Source organism: Mustela erminea, chromosome 6 (assembly GCF_009829155.1).
Source record: "Mustela erminea isolate mMusErm1 chromosome 6, mMusErm1.Pri, whole genome shotgun sequence".
Classification (NCBI taxonomy): domain Eukaryota; kingdom Metazoa; phylum Chordata; class Mammalia; order Carnivora; family Mustelidae; genus Mustela; species Mustela erminea.
Genome location: NC_045619.1, coordinates 140234858 through 140257875, shown reverse-complemented (window position 1 = coordinate 140257875; position 23018 = coordinate 140234858). Strand labels below are relative to the sequence as shown.

The following is a 23018-nucleotide window of genomic DNA, read 5'->3' as shown; positions in this document are numbered from 1 at the left end:
GAGGAGAGTTTAGGATTGTTACAGGAGAAATGCCAAGAAAGACTAAGCAACCAAAGGTCACTGATTCTAAAATATACATTTTGCCCCACATTTTATTTTATTTTATTTTTTTAATATTTTATTTATTTAACAGACAGAGATCACAGGTAGGCAGAGAGGCAGGCAGAGAGAAAGGAGGAAGCAGGCTCCCTGCAGAGCAGAGAGCCCAATGTGGGGCTCGATCCCAGGACCCTGAGATCATGACCTGAGCCGAAGGCAGAGGCTTAACCCACTGAGCCACCCAGGCGCCCCTTGCCCCACATTTTAAATATTTTTAAAAATTATTTATTTGAGAGAGAGAGAGCAAGTGAATGTGTGTGATAGAGAGCACAAGTAGGGGAACGGCAGAGGGAGAGAGAAAGGAGCAGGCTCCCTGCTCCCAATGCAGGACTCAATCCCAGCACCCTGAGATCAAGACCTGAGCCAAAGGCAGAGGCTTAATTTACTAAGCCACCCAGGTGTCCCCTAACATTTACAGCTGTCGTAGTTTTAGTGATCTTGCTCTTTCTTCCTCTCTTCCTCTCTCTTTTTCTCTTTCTCTCTCTCTCTTTCTTGCACATAAAATAATGATGAGGCTTACAACTGATAGCATCTTGGATTGAATGAAAAACAGTGATAGTTCCTGATATCCAGCATAAGATTAACATTTTTAGCTGAGATAGACTTTGCATAACAAATTTTGACAAACACGTGCACCCAAATCCCTATCAAGTCATGGGCCGTTTCCATCACCCGGGAAAGCTCCCTGGTGACCCTCCCCAATCAGTTCCCACACTAGTCCCTGCCACCCCTGTTCTGATTCCTTTCATCATAGATTAAATTGACCCATTCTGAAGTCATATAAGTAGAACCATACAGTGTGTGGTATTTTATGTCTGGCTTCTTTTGCTCAGTATAATGGTTTTTAAAGTTTATTTTGTGTGTATCAGTAGTCTGTTTCTTTTTCTTGAGAGGGAGGATTGTTGTAATATGCAGATCTGCTCATCTTTTTCCTGTTTGCTGATGGACATGAAGTTGTTTCCAGTTTGGGGCAACTCTGAATAAAGCTGCTATGAACATTTTTGTATGGACATTGTGTGTGTGTGTAAATATACGTATATGTATGTACACATGTAAGTGTGTTGTGTATGTTAATATACATATCTTTATATAAATTATGTGTGCATACCTATATATTAACATATGTGTGTACATACATATGTATATGTCTCCCTATATAAATTTGTATATATATAGCACATGTGTATATGTTTCTTTGAAAATTGTTCTAGGAGTAAAATTGCTGAGTTATGTGGCAGGAATGTATTCAAGCTTTTAAATGGCTGATCTTGATTCATTATTATTGTCACTAATGCTGATGATAATTTTTAGCCAATTTTTAGCCAACAATTTAGCCAACACTTATTGAATACTTTCTGGATAGCAAAGATATCAACTTTTTTGCATATAAACATTTTGTTGAGGCATCAAAGAAATTAATAACCACACTTTACCAATGACGACATGGAACATGGGGGAGGCTACATAAATTTTCCAAGGTCATTAGCTAGTTAGTGACAGAGTAGGTTTGAACTTCCCAGCATGACATTAAATGCTTTTTCTCATGTGCTTCACAAACTATCTCAAAGTTTAAGATTTTGGAGCAAAAGATTACATAGGTTTTGGGGCAGGTTATGTTCTTTTTTTTTTTTTTTCTTTTTAAGATTTTATTTATTTATTTGAAAGAGAGAGAGAGAGAGAGTATGCAGGGAGCACAATGCGGGGCTTGATCCCAGGACTCCAGGATCATGACTTCAGCCAAAGGCACACACTTAACCACATAAGCCACCCAGGTGCCCCAGGTTATGTTCTTGAGAAAGAATTATCATCTGGTCTAGCACATTGCTAGGTTTGATTGCTAGCTTTTTAGGGTTTTATATATGGAGTCCAGACACCATGATCTGGGGGGAATGTTTGCCCTTTTCTTGTCCCAGGAAAAGGGATGATTTTTAAATCAGAAGATGGTGAGAAAGACAGAGAAAGAGGCAGGTGCATGATGGGGTCAGATGTGCGGGGCTCTGTGGAAAGAAAGATGACTGCTTTCTGCCGTTCTGTTGGGACTTACATAAGATACACCTCTTACTCTGTCCCCACACCACCATGAGGCACAGCCATGTGGCCCCCTAGGCTGCCGTGTGTTCAGGAGGGAAGAGACTCTGTCATTGGGACACAGAAAATCATTGGAAGCCTGGCTGGGAAACTTTGCATCTGGCTGAGTGTAGTGAGGGAAGCCTAGGTGGCTTGAGTGGGTCTCAGAACCCCCAGAATGATCTTGGAAGCCTGTTGGAACAGATAAATCCGGGTCAGTAGGGAAGGGCTATCAGGGATGGTGGTCAGACCTAAAAAAGTTAGGGGTACAACTTGTTACTGTTATAGCTGCTGCTGAAAATTCCAGCTGGGCAATCAGTATCAGTATCTGGAGAAAGCAGAGGATGGATTTTGGGGTTCTTGATTCTTTCCCATGGCTGTGAAGCTGAATGAGCTTTACTTCTCCCCAGCCCCTCCGCACTGCCATCTTTGGGCAGGAAGCAGAGAGAGAATGAGGATATTTGAGACACTGAGCATTTTTATTAAAGGGAGACTGAACATTGCCTACAGGAATTGTTCAAATTGGAGAGGATATTTTGTTTCCTTCATTTTAATTTTCCTGCCAACTGGTGGGTAAGGCCTGATTTGTTATCGATTAAATACAAAGCTACAATTTCTGTGCATCTCCAAATGGTAGTGTATCAGTCAGAATCAGACAGGTCAGCCTTCAGTGACAAACAGCCCTTACATAGTAGTGTCTTGTAACAACACAAGTTTGTTTCTTTTTCATGCGACATTAATCACAGTTTGCCCAAGACTCTGTTCTGGGATTTCACAACGCAATCCAGGCCAACAGAGAAACTTCTGTCTGGAAATTTTCTGTGGTAAGGCATGTGCTCTCTCTTAAAGTTTCATTCAGCATGGAGATGACACATGATACATGTTACTTCTTCTTCTCTCTTTTTTAAAGTAGGCTCTATGCCCCCCCCCCCCAATGTGGGGCTTGAACTCACGACCTTGAGATCAAGATGTGAGCTGAGATCAAGAGTCAGACACTTAACTGAGCCAGCCAGGAACCCCCCCCCCCCTTTTTAAAAATTCCAATATAGTTGACTTACAGTGTGATATTAGTTTCAGGTGTACCATATAGTGATTCAACAGTTCTCTACATTATCAGTGTTCATCATGATCAGTATCTTCTTAATCCCTGTCACCTATTTGATCTATCTAACGATTGTCTATACCACACCTTCTTTCCTTCCTTATCCATTCATCTATCAATAGACACTGGGTGGCTTCCACAATCCAGCTATTGTAAATAACGCTACAATAAACATAGGAGTGCATCTATCTTTTCTAATTAGTGTTTTCATATTTTGAGGGGGTAAATCCCCAGTAGTGGAATTACTGGATTGTAGGGTAATCCTATATTTTTTGAAGAAATCCTTCACCTTTTGAGGAAGCTGCATACTGTTTCTGCACTGTGGCTTCCCTGTTCTGCACTGTTTGCATTCCCACCAACAGTGCACGAGGGTTCCTTTTGCCCCAGATGCTCATCAATACTTTTTGTTTCTTGTAATTTTGATTTTAGCCATTCTGACAGGTGTGGGGCAAGATCTCATTGTGGTTCAGTTTGCATTTCCCTGATGATTAGTGGTGTTGAACATCTTTTCTTGTGTCTCTTGGCCACGTGTATGTCTTTTTTGGAGAAATGTCTGTTCATATCTTCTGCCCATTTTTAAGTCGGATTATTTGTTTTTTTGATGTTGAGGTGTATAAATTCTTTTATATGTTTTAGATACTAACCCTTTTTGGGATATGTCATTTGCAAATATCTTTTCCTATTCAGTAGTTTGTCTTTTAGTTTTGTTGATTATTTCCTTTGCTGTGCAGAAGCTTTTTATTTTGATATAGTCCCAATAGTTTATTTCTGCTTTTGTTTTCCTCGCTTCAGGAGACATCTCTAGAAAATGTTGCTATGGCCAACGTCAGATGAATGACTATCTGTGCCCTTTTCTAGGATTTTTATGGTTTCAGGTCTTACATTTAAGTTCTTAATCCATTTTGAGTTTACTTCTGTGTGTGGTGTAAGAAAGTGGTCCAGTGTCATTCTTCTGCATGTAGCTGTCCAGTTTTCTAACCCCATTTGTTGAAGAGACCATCCTTTTCTGCTTCCTTTGTTGAAGATTAATTGACCAGATAATCATGGGTTTTTTTCTGGACTTTCTATTCAGTTCTGTTGATCTATGTTTCTGTTTTCGTGCCAACACCATACTGTTTTGATTGCCACAGATTCGTAGTATATCTTGAAATATATTGGGATACCTCCACTTTTCGTTTTTCTTTTATAAGATTGCTTTGACTATTTGGTCTTTTGTGATTCCATACACATTTTAGGATTATATGTTCTAGTTCCATGAAAAGTGCTCTTGGTGGTGCCTGTGTGGGTTGGTCAGTGAAGTGTCCAACTCTTGATTTCAGTTCAGGTCATTATTTCGGGTCATGACATTGAGCCCTGTGTTGGGCTCCATGCTGGATGCATGGAGCCTGCTTAAGGATTCTCTCTGTCCCTCTCCTTCTGCTCTTCCCCTGGTGGTGTCTCTTTTTCTCTCTTAAAAAAAAAAAAAGAAAGATGCTGTTGGAATTTTGATAAAGATCTCATTAAATTAAGCTCATTGTTTGGTTAGTATAGACGTTTTAGTATATGTGCTGCGGAAGCGAGCACTAGTATAGATGTTTTAACAATTGTTCTTCCGGTCCGTAAGCATGGGGTATATTTTCATTTGTTCGCGTCATTTTCAATTTATTTCATCAGTGTTCTGTAGTTTGCAGAGTGCAAGTCTCTCACCTCCTTTGTTGGGTTTATTCCTAGGTATCTTTATTTTTTTTGGTGCATTGTAAATGGGACTCTTTTCTTCATTTCTCTTTCTGCTACTTTGTTATTAGTGTATAGGAATGCAACAGATTTTTGTGTAATGATTTTATATCCTATCCCCTAAATGAATCCATTTATTGGCACTAGTAGTTTTTTTGGTGGAGTCTTTAAGCTTTCCTATTTATAATATCATGTCATGTGCAAATAGTGGAAGTTTTACTTCTTCTTTACCAATTTAGATGTCTTTTATTTCCTTTTCTTTGTTTGTTTGATTGCTGTGGTTAGGACTTCCAGTATTATGAAGAATAAAAATGTTAAGAGTGGACATCCTTGTTTTGTTTCCGGCCTTAGGGGAAAAGTTCTCAGTTTTTCGCCACTGAGTATCTGATGATAGCTGTGGGGTTTTTATATATGGCCTTTATTATGTTGAGGTATGTTCCCTCTAAACTGACTTTTTTGGGTGTCTGGATTTTTTTTTTTTTTTTCCTGACTGGATGTTTTACTTTGTCAGATGGTTTTTTTTTGGCATCTATGGAGATGATCATATGTTTTTTTAACCTTTTTTTTCTTTTGATGTGTTAAATCACATTGATGGTGTTGCAAATGTTGAACTACCCTTGCATCCCAGGAATAAATCCCACTTGATCATGGTGAATATTATATATATATATGTATACACACACACACACACACACACACACACACACACACACACACATATTTGGTGAATGATACTTTTTAAGGATTTTATTTATTTATTTGACAGACAGAGATCACAAGCAGGCAGAGACGCAGGCAGAGAGAGAGGAGGAAGCAGGCTCCCCGCTGAGTAGAGAACCTGATGCGGGGCTTGATCCCAGGACCCTGGGATCATAACTTGAGCTGAAGGCAGAGGCTTTAACCCACTGAACCACCCAGGCACCCCTGGTGAATGATACTTTTATTGTATGGTTGGATTCAGTTTGCTAATATATGTCAAGGACTTCTGCATCCCAAAAGTATCAGCCTGTAGTTCTCTTTTTCTCTTTAGTGTCTTTTTCAGGTTTTGGTATCAGGATAATGCTGGCCTCCCAGAATGAATCTGGAAGCTTTCCTTCCTCTTCTATTTCTGGAGTAGCTTGAGAATAGCTATTAACTCTTCTTTGAATGTTTGATAGAATTCACCCATGAAGCCATCTGGCTTTTGTTTTTTAGGGGTTTATTAGGGGTTTTTTGATTATTGATTCAATTTCATCACTGATCATTGGTATGTTTAAATTTTCTATTTCTTCCTGATTCCATGTAGGGAGGTTATGTGTTTTTAGAATTTATCCATTTCTTCTAGGTTGTCCAGTTTGTTGGCGTGTAATCTTTTATGATATTCTCTTCGAATCCCTTGTATTTCTGTGGTGTCAGTGCTTATCTCTCTTCTTTCATTTCTGGCTCTGCTTATTTGAGTTCTCGCTCTTCCTCTCTCCCCCACTTTCTATAAGTCTGGCTAAAGGTTTACCAATTTGGTTGATATTTTCAAAAACCAGCTCTTCTAACCAATCTGTTCTATTGTATTTTTAGTTTCTATTTCATTTGTATCTGCTCTAATCTTTATTATTTCCTCCCTTTTTCTGGTTCTGGGTTTTGTTTGTCCTCTAGGTATATGGGTAGGTTGCGTATTTGAGAATTTTCCTGCTTCTTGAGACAGGGTTGGATTGCTATAAAGTTCCCTCTTAGAACAGCTCTTGCTGCATCCCTACGATTTTGGATCATTGTATTTTCATTTTCATTTGTCTCTGTATTTTTTTTAAGGATTTTTTTTTTCATTTGACAGACAGAGATCACAAGTAGGCAGAGAGGGGGACGCTGGCTCCCTGCTGAGCAGAGAGCATGATGTGGAGCTGGATCCCAGGATGCTGGGCTCATGACCTGAGCTGAAGGCAGAGGCTTAACCCAATGAGCCACCCAGGCGCCCCTGTCGCTGTGTATTTTTTAATTTCCTTTTTTATCTCTTGGTTGGCCCATTCATTGTTTAGTAGCATGTTATTTCACCTCCATGTATTTGTGTTCTTTCCAGATGTGTGTGTGTGTGTGTGTGTGCGCACATGTGCACACCTGCACATGTGAACACGTGTGTGGTTGATTTCTAGTTTCATAGCGTTGTGATCAGAAAAGGTGTATGACTTTACTGTTTTCCAATTTGTGGAGGCTTGTTTTGTGGCCTAACATATGATCTACTCTGAAGAATGGTCCATGGACGCTTGAAAAGAATGTGCCTTCTGCTGTTTTAGGATGGAGTGTTCTGAATATACCTGTTAGATCCATCTGGTTCAATGAGTCATTCAAAGCCACTGTTTCCTTGGTAATTTCCTGTTTGGATGATCTATCTATCCATTGATATAAATAGTGTTAAAGTCCCCTACTATTACTGTATTAGTATCAGTTACTTCCTTTATGTTTGTTATTAGCTGCTTTATGTATTTGGATGCTCCCTGTTGGGAACGTAAATATAATTGTTACATCTTCGTGTTGGACTGTTCCCTTTATAATTACACAGTGTCACTCTTGTCTCTTGCTATAGTCTTTGTTTTGAAGTCCATTTGTCCTATATAAGTGTTGGTAAACCCAGGTTTCTTTTCCCTTCTGTTTGCATGATAAATGCTTTTCTGTCCCTCTGCTTTCAATCTGCATGTATCCTTAGGTCTGAAAAATAGTCTCTTGTAGGTAACATATAGATGGGTCTTGCTTTTTTATCCATTCCATTACCCTATGTCTTTTGATTGGAGCATATATGCCATGTACATTCAAAGTTATATTGTTAGATATGTATTTATTGCCATTTTGTTCTGCTTGTTTTAAGTTTGTTTTTGTAGTTGTTTGCTGTTCCTTTCTTCTCTTGCTCTCTTCTCTCATAGTTTGCTGGCTTCCTGACACACTTGGATTCCTTTCTCTTTATTTTTGCATATCTGCTATTGGTTTTTGATTCATGATTACCATTAGGTTTATATACAACATTTTATGCATATACCAATCTATGTAAAGTTGGTTGGTTAAGTTTGAATCCATTCTAAAAACACTAAATTTTTACCCCCCCATTTTAGATATATGGTGTTATACTTTATATGCTTTTATTTTGTGAATCTTTTGACTGATTTTTTAATTTTATTTTTATTTTTTTAAATTTATTTTATTAACATATAATGTATGATTAGCCTCAGGGGTACAGGTCTGTGAATAACCAGGTTTACACACTTCACAGCACTCACCATAGCACATACCCTCCGCAATGTCCATTACCCAACCACCCTCTCGCTACCCCCCTACCCCCAGCAACCCTCAGTTTGTTTTGTGAGATTAAGAGTCTCTAATGGTTTTTGACTGATTTTTTTATAGATGCACTTAATTTTACCGCTTTTGTACCACCAACTTTTCTTACTCCTGCTATGGTCTTTCCTTACCACTTAAAGAATCCCCTTTAACATTTCACGTGAGGCTGGTTTAGTGGTGATGAATGTCTTTAACTTTCGTTTGTCTGGGAAACTCTTTTATCTCTCCTTCTATTCTGAATGGTGGACTTAGTGGATGGAGTATTCTTCGTTTCAGGTTTTATGTTGTTGTTTTTTGTTTGTTTTTTGTTTTCTTTCAGCACTTTGAACTTACCATGCCACTTTCTTCTGGACTGCAAAGTTTCTGCTGAGAAATCTGCTCATAGCCTCATGGGTTTTTCTTTGTAACTAACTGTTTTCTTTTCTCTTGCTGCTTTTTAAAATTCTCTATTTATCAACTACTTTTTGCCATTTTAAATACTATGTGTCCTGGTGTGAACTTCATTGGGCGGATTTTGCTGGGGGCTCTCTGTGCTCCCTGGATCTGGATTTCTGTTTCCTTCTCCAGATTTAGGAATTTTTCAGCTGTTATTTCTTCAAATAAATTATCTGCCTCCTTTTCTTTCTTCTTCTTCTTCTGGAATGCTATAATGTGAATGTTTTTACACTTGATGGTGTTGCCAAGTTCCCCGAATCTCTTTTCATTTATTCTTGTTATTTTCTCTCTCTCCTGTTCAGCTGTGCGGCTTTCCCTCACTTTTTCCTTCAGGTTGTTGATCCTTTTTTCTCCTGTCTCTCGTCTACTACTTCTTCCCTCTCGTGTATTTTTAATTTCAGTTATTGTGTTTTTCATTTCCAGTTGGTTCTTTTTTTCCTCTCTCTGTTAAGGGTCTCACGGAGGTCCTCCACTCTTTTCTCAAGTCCAGTGTATCTTTATGACCATCACTTTAAATCACCTACCAAACATATTAATTACCCGTGTTTCATTTAGCTCTTTTGCTGTGACTTTGTCCTGTTCTTTCATTTGGGACGTATTTTCCTGTCTCCTCACTTTGCATAACCCTTTGTGTCTGTTCCTGCTAGAAAGTCAGCTATGTCTCCTGCTCTTGAAAGTAGTGGCCTAATGAAGAAGAGGTCCTTTAATGTCCTGTAGTGCAATGTCCCTCGTTCACCAGAACCTGGAACTTCAGGGGCGTCTCCTGTGTGTGTTGTGTGCACGGGGCTGAGCCACATCTGCGTTCAGTCCGATTGTCTACAATGGCTTTCTTTGCTTTTTGTGAGCGGGATTTGGTCCTTGTGTTGTTAGTGGGGCAGTTGGCAGCTGCCCTGGGCTTGAGTTTCGTCAGACCAGTCATTTGCCAGAGCTGTGGTGGCACAGAGCCGCAGGGCATTCTACCTGTGTTGTCTCCTGAGCTTTCCTTGGTGTGTGGGGCTTGGAGTCAGACCAGATGTCTTCCCCCAGCCCACTGTTGGGGCTGCAGTTGGATTGGTGGGTGTGGGTGTCTTCCCCTCTCCCTGGGGCAGGGATCACCCTGGAGTATGCTGGCCCCTGTCAGGGATGCCTGCACTCTATCAGGCTTGGGGTGCCACTTTGGAAGGACTCTTTCTAAGAGCGTGTTGGAGAGGGTGGAGCCACTGAAAAATATGGAGGTGGGGCGTGTGGCACCAGCAAGGTCCTCACAGGTCTAGTCCACTATGGAAGGGCCCTGCAGCCTTAGGGCTTTATGAACTGGGGAATGAAAAGCAGTCAGGATGCCTCAGGGTCTTGCAGATGGACCCAGAGGTCTTTCCACACACGTTGTGGTCCCACAAGGGCTGATTCACAATCACCCACCGCTCTGCGTCCCACTGTCCAGGACACAGGGTTCATCCCTTCCCAGCAGCCCTGCTGTCCCGCTGTGCAAGGGGCCGGCAGCCAGGGCTCGCAGGCGATCAGCAGCCAGCCCACTCCGAACTCCGCCCCCTGGTTGCTGTGCTGGCTGCCGTGGGAGAGAACCCACCTGGAGGGGTGTTGTGGAGCCAGTAGGAGCTGGTAGGCTGTCGGGCTAGATCAGCTTTCCGTCCTCTACCAGAGCCGGGACCCAAGTCCCAGGGGCACGCCCTCCTTCTGTTGTCTCGGCCCCAGTGCCCGACTCCTACCTTCCCGAGTCCTAGACGCGTCCAACGCAAATGGCAGCCCTGCTTAGGAGATGCCCAGAACTTTCATCCGTTTTCCTAGTACTTCTGCCTCCTGAAGGTGGCTGCTACTCCGACCCCGAGCCCCACATGTGCCCTCTCTCTGCCACGCAGCGTAAGGGACAGGAACACTGGGCCAAAGTCCTCCAAAGTCCCCAAACCCCTACAAAGCCCCACACCACGCTCATGTCCTTAGGGGCTGGATACGCTTGCACCTTAGTAGTCACAGCTTTTGGGACAGCAGGTGTCTCACCTGGCCAGCCGACACCCAAAAGGTTACTGTAGTATCTGGGTCTTGAATTTTCCCTGATCTGCTGCCCATCCTCCCACACATGCTCCTGCAAAGCCGGCAGGGTATCCTGCCGCAGGGGCAAATCTTCACGTGTTCACATTGTATCATCCACGTAATGGGCCTGTTTCACTGATGTGGGAAAAGAACAGGGATGGGTCCCCCATTCTGTTCTAAAACACATGGTTGGACTGTGCAGAGAGCCTTGGGAGGGGGGAGGGGGGTTCTGGAAAGGTTTATTATTATCCCTCCCACATGAAGGCAAATTGATCTTATCTACTAGAAACCTGTCAGAGTTTTTTCTACAAATCTCCCTGAAGATGAGTCACTTTTGCAGGAACACTTTTTGCCAAGGAGTAGATAAAACAATAACTGTCTGCAAATGACCAAAGACTTGGAAGTGGCCGTGGCTACAGATCTGATGAGAGTTCATCTGATGCAACGGACCAGGGGCTTACTTGTTTCTCTGACATACACTCAAAAGTTATGACTGATACCATTTTACTAGGACATTCCAGAGTTTGGGGGAATTCCTTCCAAGTATAGCCTAAAGAAAGTTTAGCATTGCTTCTTATTTGACAGTGCTGCCCATGAAGTTTAACATGTTAACACAAGTTGCAAAGTTGTGAACAACTTAGCTTTAACAGAGAAGAAGACGGTCTTTCTTAAGAAATCAAAGACCTGATAAAGACAAAACACAGAATCTTAGTTTCCCAGGTACAGAAAGGCAAAGAAAAGCCTTTGTCTGCAATGTCTTATTAAGAGCAAACCAATCATCTAAGAAAAAATTTTCCCTTTCACACAGAGAAAAGTAAATTCTAATTTTGTACCAGTGTACTTTTGATAGTAGAACTCTTACATAAGTCTACCTTAATCATTGCTTGGCTACATATTAAATTCCTTTCTCAATATTTCTTTTCCACAGACCTTCTCCAGCTTTCTGTATCTATTGAGCGTTCATTCCCAATCTCTAGCTGGGAATCAGGTACCCACTCCCACGGCTAAAGCTTCTGGTTGATTGTTGTAATCTTTTGGCTTCTGTGGACTGGATTCTGGGGAAGGGAGCTCAGTAAGCAGTGTGTATTTTAAAAAGCCGCCCACCCCCTCCCCCTTTTTTCCTTCAGTCTTTGTGAGCTGTGATTTGTTTATCTCTTGGCTGTATACATTTCAAAGACATGATAAGATTTACAACGCCAAGGGAAAGAGAAAGAATGCAATTTTTCCCCCCAGGAGTTTTGGGATCATTGCATTAGGATCTTTGTTTTTTTTTTTTTTTTTAAACATTTTATTTAAAATTTTTAAAAATTATTTTTTAAAGATTTTATTTATTTATTTGACAGAGAGAGAGAGGGAGAGATCACAAGTAGGCAGAGAGGCAAGCAGAGAAATGGAAGCAGGCTGGATCCCAGGACCCTGAGACCAGGACCTGAGCTGAAGTCAGGGGCTTAACCCACCAAGCCACGAGGCACTCTGATCATTGCAATTTAAAATGTTTCCATATCACTGGTTAGAAGGCAGGGCACATGTTATCTGTTTTCTCCTCAGTTACCGCAATATCCTTGTCCTCATTCTTATCACATTTTCAGGGGTTACATCTCTTAACTCCTACTCAGGCTTTGTCCCAGGTGCCCAGATCTTAATCCAAAGCATCTGGAACCCTCCAAGCTTTTTACAAAGGGTACGCTAAGACCTCTTTTTTTTTTTTTTTTTTAAGTAGGCTCCACACCCAGCATGGAGCCCAAGGCAGGGCTTGAACTCACAACCCTAAGATCAAAACCTAAGATGAGATCAAGAGCCAGACACTTCCTGGCTCCCCTCCCAGGGGTGCCTGAGACCTCTCCAATCACCCTGCCCTCCCGCCTCATTGGCCGCCCTGAAGCCAGCAGAGTGGGGGACGCCAGCGCGTCCTCCCCTGATAGCTCTAGCTTCCTGACTCCAGCTTCAGCCTCGAGCTGGGCTTCCCGGCCCGCACAATGGCCCGCGCCGGAGGCCAGCCCGCTGCTGCCTTGCTTCCCTTCTCTGCCGCGGAGAACTGCATGCACTTCCTCAAACAAGCCCCTGACAGCAGCTGGTATGTTCGGAAGGGGGAGTAGGGGGTCCTGTGGTCCTACAAACAAGCATCTGACATGTGGGCCACCCCTCCCCACACAGAGGTCACTGGCCGACGCAGGATTTCCCTGCGATGTCTCATTCCCAGGGCTCATTGCTCCGGTTCCCTGGCTGGCTCACCCGTTGCTGGTTTGCAACCTCTTCTGGAGCTTCTCCAAGGAAATCTGAAACCAGCGTCTGTCTGTTGGAGGAGGGCAGGGAGTGACTGAAGAAGCAGGTGGCCCCAGGCTGGTAGGTGGCAGTTGTAATAAACAAGGGAGTTTACTTACCAGACTCGACTGGGGGTGGGGTCAGCAAGCCTAGTGGATGCCACGCCCACCCACCCAGGGCTTCTTGGAAGTTCAGAGAGAAGCCTTAACTGGGTCAAGTGCCGGATACTGAGCAGATGTCCTCACACCACATCCCTATCTGAGGCTGTGTCCTTGGAGCAGCCTCTCAGGGGAGAGGCACTCGGAACTCACATTCCAAGGACAGAGGAGGGGTGAGGAGCCTCCAGTCCCTTGGGTCCGGCTCACAAGTCAACTGACAATCACATCTTGATGCCTTCGCCCAGCCCCCGCTCAACACTCCTGCTCCAATTCCCTTCCAGTCCAAGTGTGCGTCCCCGTTCCGCCTGGACAGCCCCGCACACGGTCAGAAGAACCTCAGGAGGCCTTTCGACATCCTTAAGAACTCCCAGATGCTGGCGCTACAAGTCTACTCGTCCACATTTTTTTCTCTCCTGCTCCCATGACAGAGCTTTGCCCTAGATCCTCCTAAGCTTTCTAAGGGTATGACTGATGTGAAAATCGAGGCTCTTCCATAAAAGAATAATCCTGCCTGGAAGCAAAGGCACAGAGAAAGGTGTGGCTGCTTCCCCTTCGTCCGCGCTCCCTTCTCTGGGCAATGACCTTTTCTTTCGCAGCTCACTCTTCTGTCCACCTCAAGCAACCAATGAGGGAGGTTGGTTCTACTCTTGGGTCCAGAGGTGGGGTCCAGGCTCAGGCCTTCCAGCCTCCGGCCACAGTGCAGACAGGAGTCCTCATCTGATCCCCTCAGACTGGAGAAATCTTGGGGGGTGCTCCTTTGCCTGCGCCCCTCGGGGGCCCTCTATTGTGAACTGAGGACCATTCTTTGAGAACCATGGTTGGGACCCGCAATGCTCAAATAGTTGGGTTTCAGGATCTCTTTTTTGTTGTTGTTGTTTGTTTCTTTTAATTGAAGTGAAATTCACATAACCATAAAAAGTGTGGACTTCAGTGGCATTTGGTGCATTCACAAGGGTGTTGTGTAAAATGTGAAATAATCACTCTGGAGCCCCGGTTAACCTCTCATTTTTTTTTTAAACCAAATATTTTATTTATTTATTTGACAGACGGAGATCACAAGTAGGCAGAGAGGCAGGCAGACAGAGAGGAAGGGTAGCAGGCTTCCTGCTGAGCAGAGAGCCCGATGCGGGACTCGATCCCAGGACGCTGGGATCAGGACCTGAACTGAAGGCAGAGGCTTAACCCACTGAACCACCCAGGTGCCTTAAGTTACTTTATTTTTTTAAATGTTATTATAGAAATCTTTTTTTTCTTTTGTAATTTTTATTTAAATTCTGGTTAGTTAACATATAATAGTGGTTTCGGTAGAATACAGTGCTTCATCACTTACATACAGCCAGTGCTCATCATAACAAGCGCCCTCCTTAATACCCATCTGCTACCCACCTCCCTCCATCAACTCTCGGTTCGTTTTCTATTTTTTTTTTTTTTTTTTAAAGATTTTATTTATTTATTTGACAGACAGAGGTGACAAGGAGGCAGAGAGAGAGGAGGAAGCAGGCTCCCTGCTAAGCAGAGAGCCCGATGCGGGGCTCCATCCCAGGACCCTGGGATCATGACCTGAGCCGAAGGCAGAGGCTTTAACCCACTGAGCCACCCAGGTGCCCAACCTCTCATTTACTTTCTGCCTCGATGGATCTGCCTACTCTGGGTGTATCATATAAAAGGAATCCCATAACATGGGACCCTTTGTGCCTGGCTTCTTTCCCTTAGCAAGATGTTTCTGAAATTCACCCACATTGCACCATGTATCCATACTGTATCAGTATTGTATTCCTTCTCATGGCTGAATAACATTGCCGTGTGTGGGGAGACCACAAATTACCAGTCCATTTCTTCATCGATGGGCACCTGGGCTGTTGTCACCTCTTGGCTGTCTGGCTATTGTGCTGTTAGAAATAGTCACGTCCAAGTTTCTGTGTGGACGTAGGTTTTCATCTCTCTTGGGTATCCCTTGGAATTGCCAGGTCATGTGGTAATTGTATGTTTAATGTTTTGAGGAATCCCCAGACTGTTCTGCACATTGTCCGCACCTATTACATTTCCCCCAGGAATGTACGAGAATTCCCGTTTCTTTATATCCTTGCCCACGTTTGTTATTCTCCTTTTGGCCGAGAGTCGTCTTAATGGCTATGGAGGGAATCGCACTGTGGTTTTGATTTGGATTTCTGGAATGACCAATGATGATGTGTTTGTTACCTATTTGTCAGGACCTCTGTACATTGTTAAAAAGTATCGAGGCGCCTGGGTGGCCCAGTCGGGTGAGCGCAGCAGCTCTCGATTTTCACTCCGGTTATGATCTCAGGGTCATGGGATGGAGCTCTGGTCATGGCATCGAGCTCTACGCCCAGCATGGAGCCTGCTTAGGATTCTCTCTCTCTCTCTCTCTCCCTCTCCCTCTGCCCCTTCCTGGGCTTTCCCTCCCTAAGAAAGAAAGAAAAAGAAGACTATTGAGAATCCCAAAGAGCTTTTATCTGCTTTCATCTGTGTAGTTACAGTCAGGGATACTTACCACATTTAGACACTAAAACCAAGAAAGTTTAAAAATATTATTTATTAATATTATTTATTAGTTCTCTCATAAACAACAGTAATAAACTCATTACGTGTTGACATCCGAGAGATGACATCATCACATAACGTGTAGTTTTTGGAAACTCCACCATACACTCAGAATGAGCATGAAAAAGGTAAATAGCATCTTAATTATTATTTAGGACATTTGTTCTCATGCACCCCCCCCCCCACAGTAAGTCATGATAATTCAGTTCAATTTTACTCAAGAGAAGTAACACTAAAAAAAATTTTTTTTTCTGGTCTGAGATTCCTCTCAACCCAGAAAACATGTACTTGGGGGCATGGAGAAGTGGACCCTGGAATGGGCATTGTACCTGGTTAGTCCTAGACGGGGCAGAAAATGGTTCTTTAATCTGGATATGGACCTGCTGATGCCTGTCCACTTTTAAAATAACACTTTTCTGGCCTGAATTCAGAAATGTAAACGGGCTGGTTTTAACCTTTCACTAGTCTCCTTAATCACGTGATTTTTGCGAGTGGATGGGCGGGGAGGCCTAGAACCCAGAGGTTCTCAAAGTGTGGTCTCGAGACCAGCCTCAGCGGCATCACCTGGAACTTTTTACCAGTGGAAGTCCTCGGCCGGCACCTGCTGACTCAGAGACCCGCAGATGCACCCCCCTGCCCACCCTGAGCCTGGCCTCCAGGTAAATCTGATTTGCTAACTGTGTTGCTAACAGTTTAATGTCCTGACGATTTACAATAAAAAGGCTATCTCTTCAATGGCCCAATTTCCAGAGACAAGTAGCTCAGTTCCTCAAGGCCTAAGGTCGCCCTCCTCACCGTAAAACTGAAGGAGGCGGAGGCAGAAGGAAATGTAAATAAAGTTAAATTTCTTCTAGACCTAAATCTCACTTAACCGCCAGGATGGCGCCAGGGTGATGCAGGGGTGGCAAAAGGTTAAACAAAGTTAAACTGTCAAAGTGGGGTGCAAGATATGTATGTAGCTATGAAAAAGTGCCTTGAAAATGCTATATAAACCCTTGGCTTTGAGTGCTCGGGGTCCTTGTTGAAACCCGCTGTGCCGGGCGGATACTTGGACCCCAGCTAGCTGGAAATAAATCTCGCTGTGTGACTTGCATTGTCGAGAGTGTTCTCTGTCTAATTGAGGGGTGGTTGACTCCGTACCCTAACATTAGTAAGGTACACATAGAGCTTTTTATTAGGCACAGTTCATTATCTGGAACCTAATTTTCCCGTCTTTTCCCAGCGTACCTCCAGTAAATAATCCTAAACGCCGAAGCTCTGGGATCCCCAGAGGGTTGCCCTCTGTCGGTGTTACCCAAAGAGTGCTGCTGTGGCTTCTGTTTAGAAATTCAGATTGAAGGGTCCGTGAAAGGGGGCTAGTTTAGAGGACTGAGCCAAGGACAAAAAGATTCCGAGTTCATTACAGGATGTGGCCGGGAGAATGGGCTAATCAACCAGCCCCCGGGGAAGGATCTGCGTCCGTCCCCCGGTTCCATAGGGAGGGGACTGTGTGTGCGTGTGTGCGTGTGTCTATTTACATTCGTGCTAGGGTTTTCCTAAACTGGGAAGTTAGGGTGAAATTGACACGAAGCTACTTTTCTCGGCTCGGCGATGGTGTGGAGAGTCCCATGCTGTTCAAGCTTGAATGACCACGCCGCCGCGAAACTAAGACCCACCGTTCCGGCAATTGCTTCCTGTTCCTCCAGTGACCCTGGATCTGCTGCCCAGAAGCCGGTCAGGTCCACTCTTGGTACTACGGAGCTGGCTGTGTCCTGAGCTTGCAGTGGTCTGGTGGGTCAGCATGCGACGTCAAGAGTTTTCCAAAACCCAAGAGGTCCCCGGAGATGCCTCCTGGCTGAGCGTTCGACTTCTTTGAATTTGCTTGGGCTCCACGACTTCTGTGAGCTGTCCTTGGCTTCTTACCGCTCCCAGTTTTCTAGATTGTTCTTCTGCTCTTCCTCCTGCAGGGAGACAGCTAAGTCAGTTGTGGGTGTACTACCGCACGGAGAAAAAAACGTGATCCACCCTACCCCGCTGTGGGGAGAGCCTTCAACATAAACCCCCAGTGACCTGCTAACTTAAAATTCCATCCTGGGGTCCTGTTACCTTCCGACAGCCTGAAATCTGACCCCAAGGCCTCTCCAAGCCTCCAGAGGTCCCGACTGCCTGCCCCTGGTTCCTACCTACAGCACGAAGATTCAACCATTGTGCGGGGAGCAGATCTTCAGTTTCCTTGTCTGCCCCAGGGCTGGGTGGGTCTCAGGGAACCGACTTCTGCTTTGGGACTGATGCCCCAAGGGGTGTCCTGCCGTTTGCATTTATTTCACCGAGAGGCTAAGGGGTCCCCCATCATACTTGAAAATCTGGGGTCCGTGCTACATCCATCTTCCTTAACCCTTACTGCCCATCCGCTGGCAAATCCCGCTCATTTGACCCCCTTTAGGTATTTCATGATTCTCTTCCTCCTTTTTAATGTGCGCTCACTGACCTAGCTCATGCTCACCTTGTGTTTCTAAATATTCCGTCATAACTGCCACCATGATTCCTAGGTCCCCTCCATCTCGCCTCTGTCGCAGCCAGACAGTCCGAAGGGCCAGTGCTACCATTTGTCCCCAGGTCAAGCTTCTGTGGCTGTTTTCCTCAGATGGGGTCTGAGCCCCTCTGGCTGACCTGGGCTTCCATGATGTGGTCACCGTCTGTCCCCACAGCACGGCCGTCCCTGCTACCCACGCACCTCACAACCTGATGTTCAGAGCTGCCTGCCTTCTCCCGGACATTGTCACGTCCATCCACACTGAGTTACCTCTCCCCGTGCTCCCCACCGCTGAGCAGACATCTCGCAACTTCCTGTATCTGGCTGTAGGCACCGTCTACTCTTGTTGACACCCCCGCGTAGGATCAAGTGTCCTTTCTTTTTGCTCCTATCACCCCTCAATCTTGGGCTTTAAAAATTTGTACTTAAGCTCTCTTTTTCCTCTTCTTATTCATCTTTAGGCCTAGCAAGTGCTTGGCACATAGCAGATGTTCTTGAGATAGTGTTTGTTTTTTAAATTAAGATACAATTGACAGTAACATGGTATAAGTTTGTGGCATACAACATGTTTATGTATTTTTAACACACTGTATTACTATATTGCAACACAGTTACCACCGCAGCACTAGCAAACACCTCCACTGTGTCATATAACCATCATTTCTTTTTTGCGGGGAGAACATTTAAGATCTAGTCTCTTAGCAACTTTGAAATATAGAACACAGGATTATTGCCCATGATCTCTATGCTGTGTATTTGATCCCCAGAACTCATTTGTGCTAACTGCAAGCTTGTGGTCTTTGATCAATATCTATACAAGAGATATTCTATACATTTTTTTGAGTTATGTGGGGGGGCAGTAGGTGCAGAAAAGGAATAATAATAGTAACTATGCTAAGTGACTTTCATGAATTGATAGCACCGTTTCTAGCCAGCTCTGTACTGAGCAGAGAGCCTGATGCGGGGCTCGATCCCAGGACCCTGGGATCATGACCCGAGCTGAAGGCAGAGGCCTTAACCCACTGAGCCACCCAGGTGCCCCCTGTAAGAACTTTCTGATGACGGAAATGTTTTGTATCTGCGTTGTCCAATGAGGTGGCCATCTGTGGCTACTGAACACTGGGACATGGGGCTAGTGTCACTGATGAACTGAATTTTTAATGTTGTTTCATTTATTTAAGTTTAGGCTTAAATATCCACCGTGTGGCCAGTGGCTAGTGTGTTGGACAGCGTAGTCCTAGACCTTCCCCAGCCCTTTCTGAGTCCACAGGAATGTCTGATCTCTTCCTACGTCCTGGGCGTTCACGTGGGGCAAGGCTGTGAGAACAACGTGCCGGTAAATGATTAACAACCAGCTCTTGGAAGAAGTTGGCTTGTTTCCATGGTGCCAGGACTCCCACCAAGCCCAGTTTCTAGCTACCAACATGACACAACCGCATACAGAATTGGGAAGAGGTGTGTAGTAGCAGACCGTCGTGCGGCAATGCCTCGATAATATAGAGACAATAGATTGAAATAACCCTGAGAACAAATAAAGCAGTTAAGTAATTAGAGAGTGGCTACTTTCCAGTATGTATTAACTTTGTTTTCAATATGATCTATGTAACTATGTTTACATACTGAATTTTCGATAATGGCTGTGCTTAAAAACGGTTCACAAGATTCATGAAAATTTAGCTTTCGGCTTTTGGTTGTTAGGAGTCAGGGAAGCCAACAGCTGTTTATCCCTAGTAATTGGTCCAAAAATTAAAAAACGGAAAACAAAAAAGTCACATGTAGGATTTCTGTGTAGCCACAAGAGGGCACCATCAGACGAAATTAGATTCGGGGAAGGCTTCTGGGCTGGCTGGACCCGGTGGGAGAAGGCTGTTTGGAGAAGGAGTGTGCGTCTCCTGAAGCCGGTCATTCTGGGAGAGCTTGCAGGAACTCATCTAGTTTTAGGCTGTTCCTTACGTCACAACACAAATCCCAAATGTTGGCCACTCCCAAAGAGCTTCCTGCCTTTGTGTCTGAAGGCTCTTCATCGTGAAGCTACCGAGTGAGAATTTCCTTGAGGAGGTATTAAGTCTTGTCAGCAAAGGGAGGGGAGAGCACATGTTGAGTTCCCACAATGTCCTGAGCGCCTGACACACCCCATCGCACATAATCCTAAAACAACGCCTCAGGAATCAGCTAATGGAGAAGCTGGTAGATGGTCAGGTCTCTCTCTGGGTAATTCCTGATAGAATAACCCCAGGGGCCTTACTCCCGCTTCTCGGTAAGCGGTGCTCTTCGAGTCACAGGCGGGAAGTCAGGAGTATTTGTGGGCCTGATGACCGATAGAATGATCAAAGACATCTGCCGGTTTCCCCTGTCTCGGCTACCTGTAGGATCTGGGATTTGAGGGAGGGGTTGAGCCTGTGTCTTCTCAGGGTCTCCCTAGGGAGCTCACGTCAAGGTTGGTTAGATGGCACACTGGTGGGGGGCAAGGGGGTGGTGCTTTAGGAATGTCCCCGAGAGTCAGGAGAGGGACATAGGAGGTCTGCCTAAAGGGAGGGAGAAAGCGGCCTGTGTGTGTGTGAAACGAATTCACTCTCTTGACCGTCATACTCTCTGTCTAGTGCAGCGGTTCTCAAAGTCAGGTGCCCGGAACAGCAGCATCAGTATGTCCTGGGAACTGGTTAGGAATGGAGATTCTCCGGCCCCACCCCAGACCTGCTGAATCAGAAGCTCCAGAGGCAGGGCCTGGCAGTCTGTGTTTTAACAAGCCCTTCAGCAGCTTCTGAGGAGCAAGCCCACTCAAGTTCGGGAACTGCCGGCCTAGCACAGAGCTGTCAAAACTGGACCTGTGTGTTTTTGGTGCCCCTGAGGAGCTTTAAGGAAATACTGGTGTCTCGGTCACACAAGGTCATACACTGTATGGTTCCATTTATGGGAAATGTCCCAAACGGGCAAATCCACAGGGATGGGAAGTGGACTTGTGGTTTCCAGGGACTGGGGGCAATGCGGAATTGGGAGTACAGGGTTTCCTTTCCGGATGATGGAAATGTTCTGATGTCTAATGAGACAGTGGTGGCATATATACAACATTGCCCCACACCACTGAATTATGCACTTTAAAATGGTCAGAATGGGGTGTCTGGGTGGCTCAGTGGGTTAAAGCCTCTGCCTTCGGCTCAGGTCATGATCCCAGGGTCCTGGGATCGAGCCCCACATCGGGCTCTCTGCTCAGCGGGGAGGATGCTTCCTCCTCTCTCTCTGCCTGCCTCTCTGCCTACTTGGGATCCCTGTCTGTCAAATAAATAAATAAAATCTTTAATAAATAAATAAATAAATAAATAAAATGGTCAGAATGGGGTGCTTGGGTGGCTCAGTGGGTTAAAGCCTCTGCCTTTGGCTCAGGTCATGATCCCAGCGTCCTGGCATCGAGCTCTACATCGGCTCTCTGCTCAGCAGGGAGCCTGCTTCTTCCTCTCTCTCTCTCTCCACCTGCCTCTCTGCCTACCTGTGATCTCTGTCTGTTAAATAAATAAAATCTTAAAATAAAATAAAATGGTCAGAATGATGAATTCTATCCCAGCTGGCAAAAAAAGAGCACTGATGTCCTAGGGATCCTGGCTGGAGGGCAAGTATTGTATTAAAAAAAAAAAAAAAAAAAAACTCTCTCCTGGTTGTTCTAATTGGCAATCACTGTTGAAAATACGAGTTAATGCAATTAAGGCCACACATGGGTCACGTCCCAGCCAAGGGCGTGCTGGTCTGAGTGTCTGCAGTGGGTCGAGCGGGGAGCACAGGAGAGGAAAACTCGGGGGGACGCTGCCTTGGTTTCCTTCCGGCCACGTGACGGGAACAGAAAGGCCTTGGGCTCTAGATTTGGGCTGTTATTTTGGCCTCTGCCGTGCACCCCGTTCGCGTTGCTGGATCGGGGAACCTGCAGCTCTTTCAAATGTCCTGAGAAGTTACGTTGTGGGAATGTTCCTTAGATACGCACGGAGCCTGGCATACAGTAGGGGCTCAGCCATACGCACGGAGCCTGGCATACAGTAGGGGCTCAGCCAATGCTAGTTTCCTTTCCTTTCCCATCTCCTCATGCTTGGGCGCTTGCTGGCCGCTCTGGGGATATGTGGGTTGACCAGTTCTCTGTGACTCCCCAAACTGCTGCTGGTTAGCAGGAGGACAGGGTGAGGGTTTCTCTGCCTGAGCTCTTCGCACACCGGGCTCCGCCTGCCAGCTCCGGCCAGGGCTTCGTGACCCTGACCCTACGGGACTCACCATCTCCGCTGCCAGGTGAGCCCGCTCAGAAGGAGGGCGCTGATCAGGAGGAGAACGCAGACGGCCACTGTAACAGAGAAGCCGTTCATTAAGGCTCCTGCTGGGCTGGGTCGGCCGAGCAGCGTGAGAAAATCCCCCCAGAGCAGGGGTTTCCTGAAGACCAGAGCGCGGGCGTTTCCACCTTCCCTTCTCAGAGCGCAGCTCCCACCCTGACATGGTTTCCTGGGATGCTCCGGCCCGGGGCTGGAGCCCAGGGAGGTGGGAGAGGTCTTGGCACCTTTCCACGAGGGGCTTGGCTCTTTCTGGAAGGCTGAGCTAACCGACCAGCACGCTCTCCACCATGGGTCAGGGGCCTCGGTAAAGGAGGCCACTGGGGAGGCCTAAGATGGGTGAAGGAAAGCTCGAAACACAAGGGGCAACGAGCCTCTCTTGAAAGTGTTCCTGCTCCCCAAATGTTGCCTACCCCGGGTGGGAGCCCCGCCCCCCTGCCCCCTGCCCCCTGCTCCCCTGCTCCCTGCCCGGCCAACCAGCCGTT

At 45.3% G+C, this 23018-nt stretch overlaps 1 protein-coding gene across 4 annotated transcripts in view; it reads right to left on the bottom strand.

Annotated features, from left to right (window-relative positions):
• Window positions 1-16773: 16773 nt before the first annotated feature.
• IL2RA (interleukin 2 receptor subunit alpha) overlaps window positions 16774-23018 on the bottom strand; it is a 46748-nt gene continuing 40503 nt past the window's right edge. For 3 of the 4 annotated variants that reach the window (XM_032349822.1, XM_032349823.1, XM_032349824.1), the window contains exons 7-8: window positions 22484-22550; window positions 16774-17660 (exon numbers count right to left, since the gene is read on the bottom strand). In XM_032349822.1, coding sequence (XP_032205713.1) covers window positions 17636-17660; window positions 22484-22550 — 92 coding nt within the window. In that variant the 3' untranslated portion in view covers window positions 16774-17635. Of the gene's footprint in view, window positions 17661-21705; window positions 22551-23018 lie in introns of those variants that run through there. The other variant, XM_032349825.1, reaches the window with a different exon arrangement.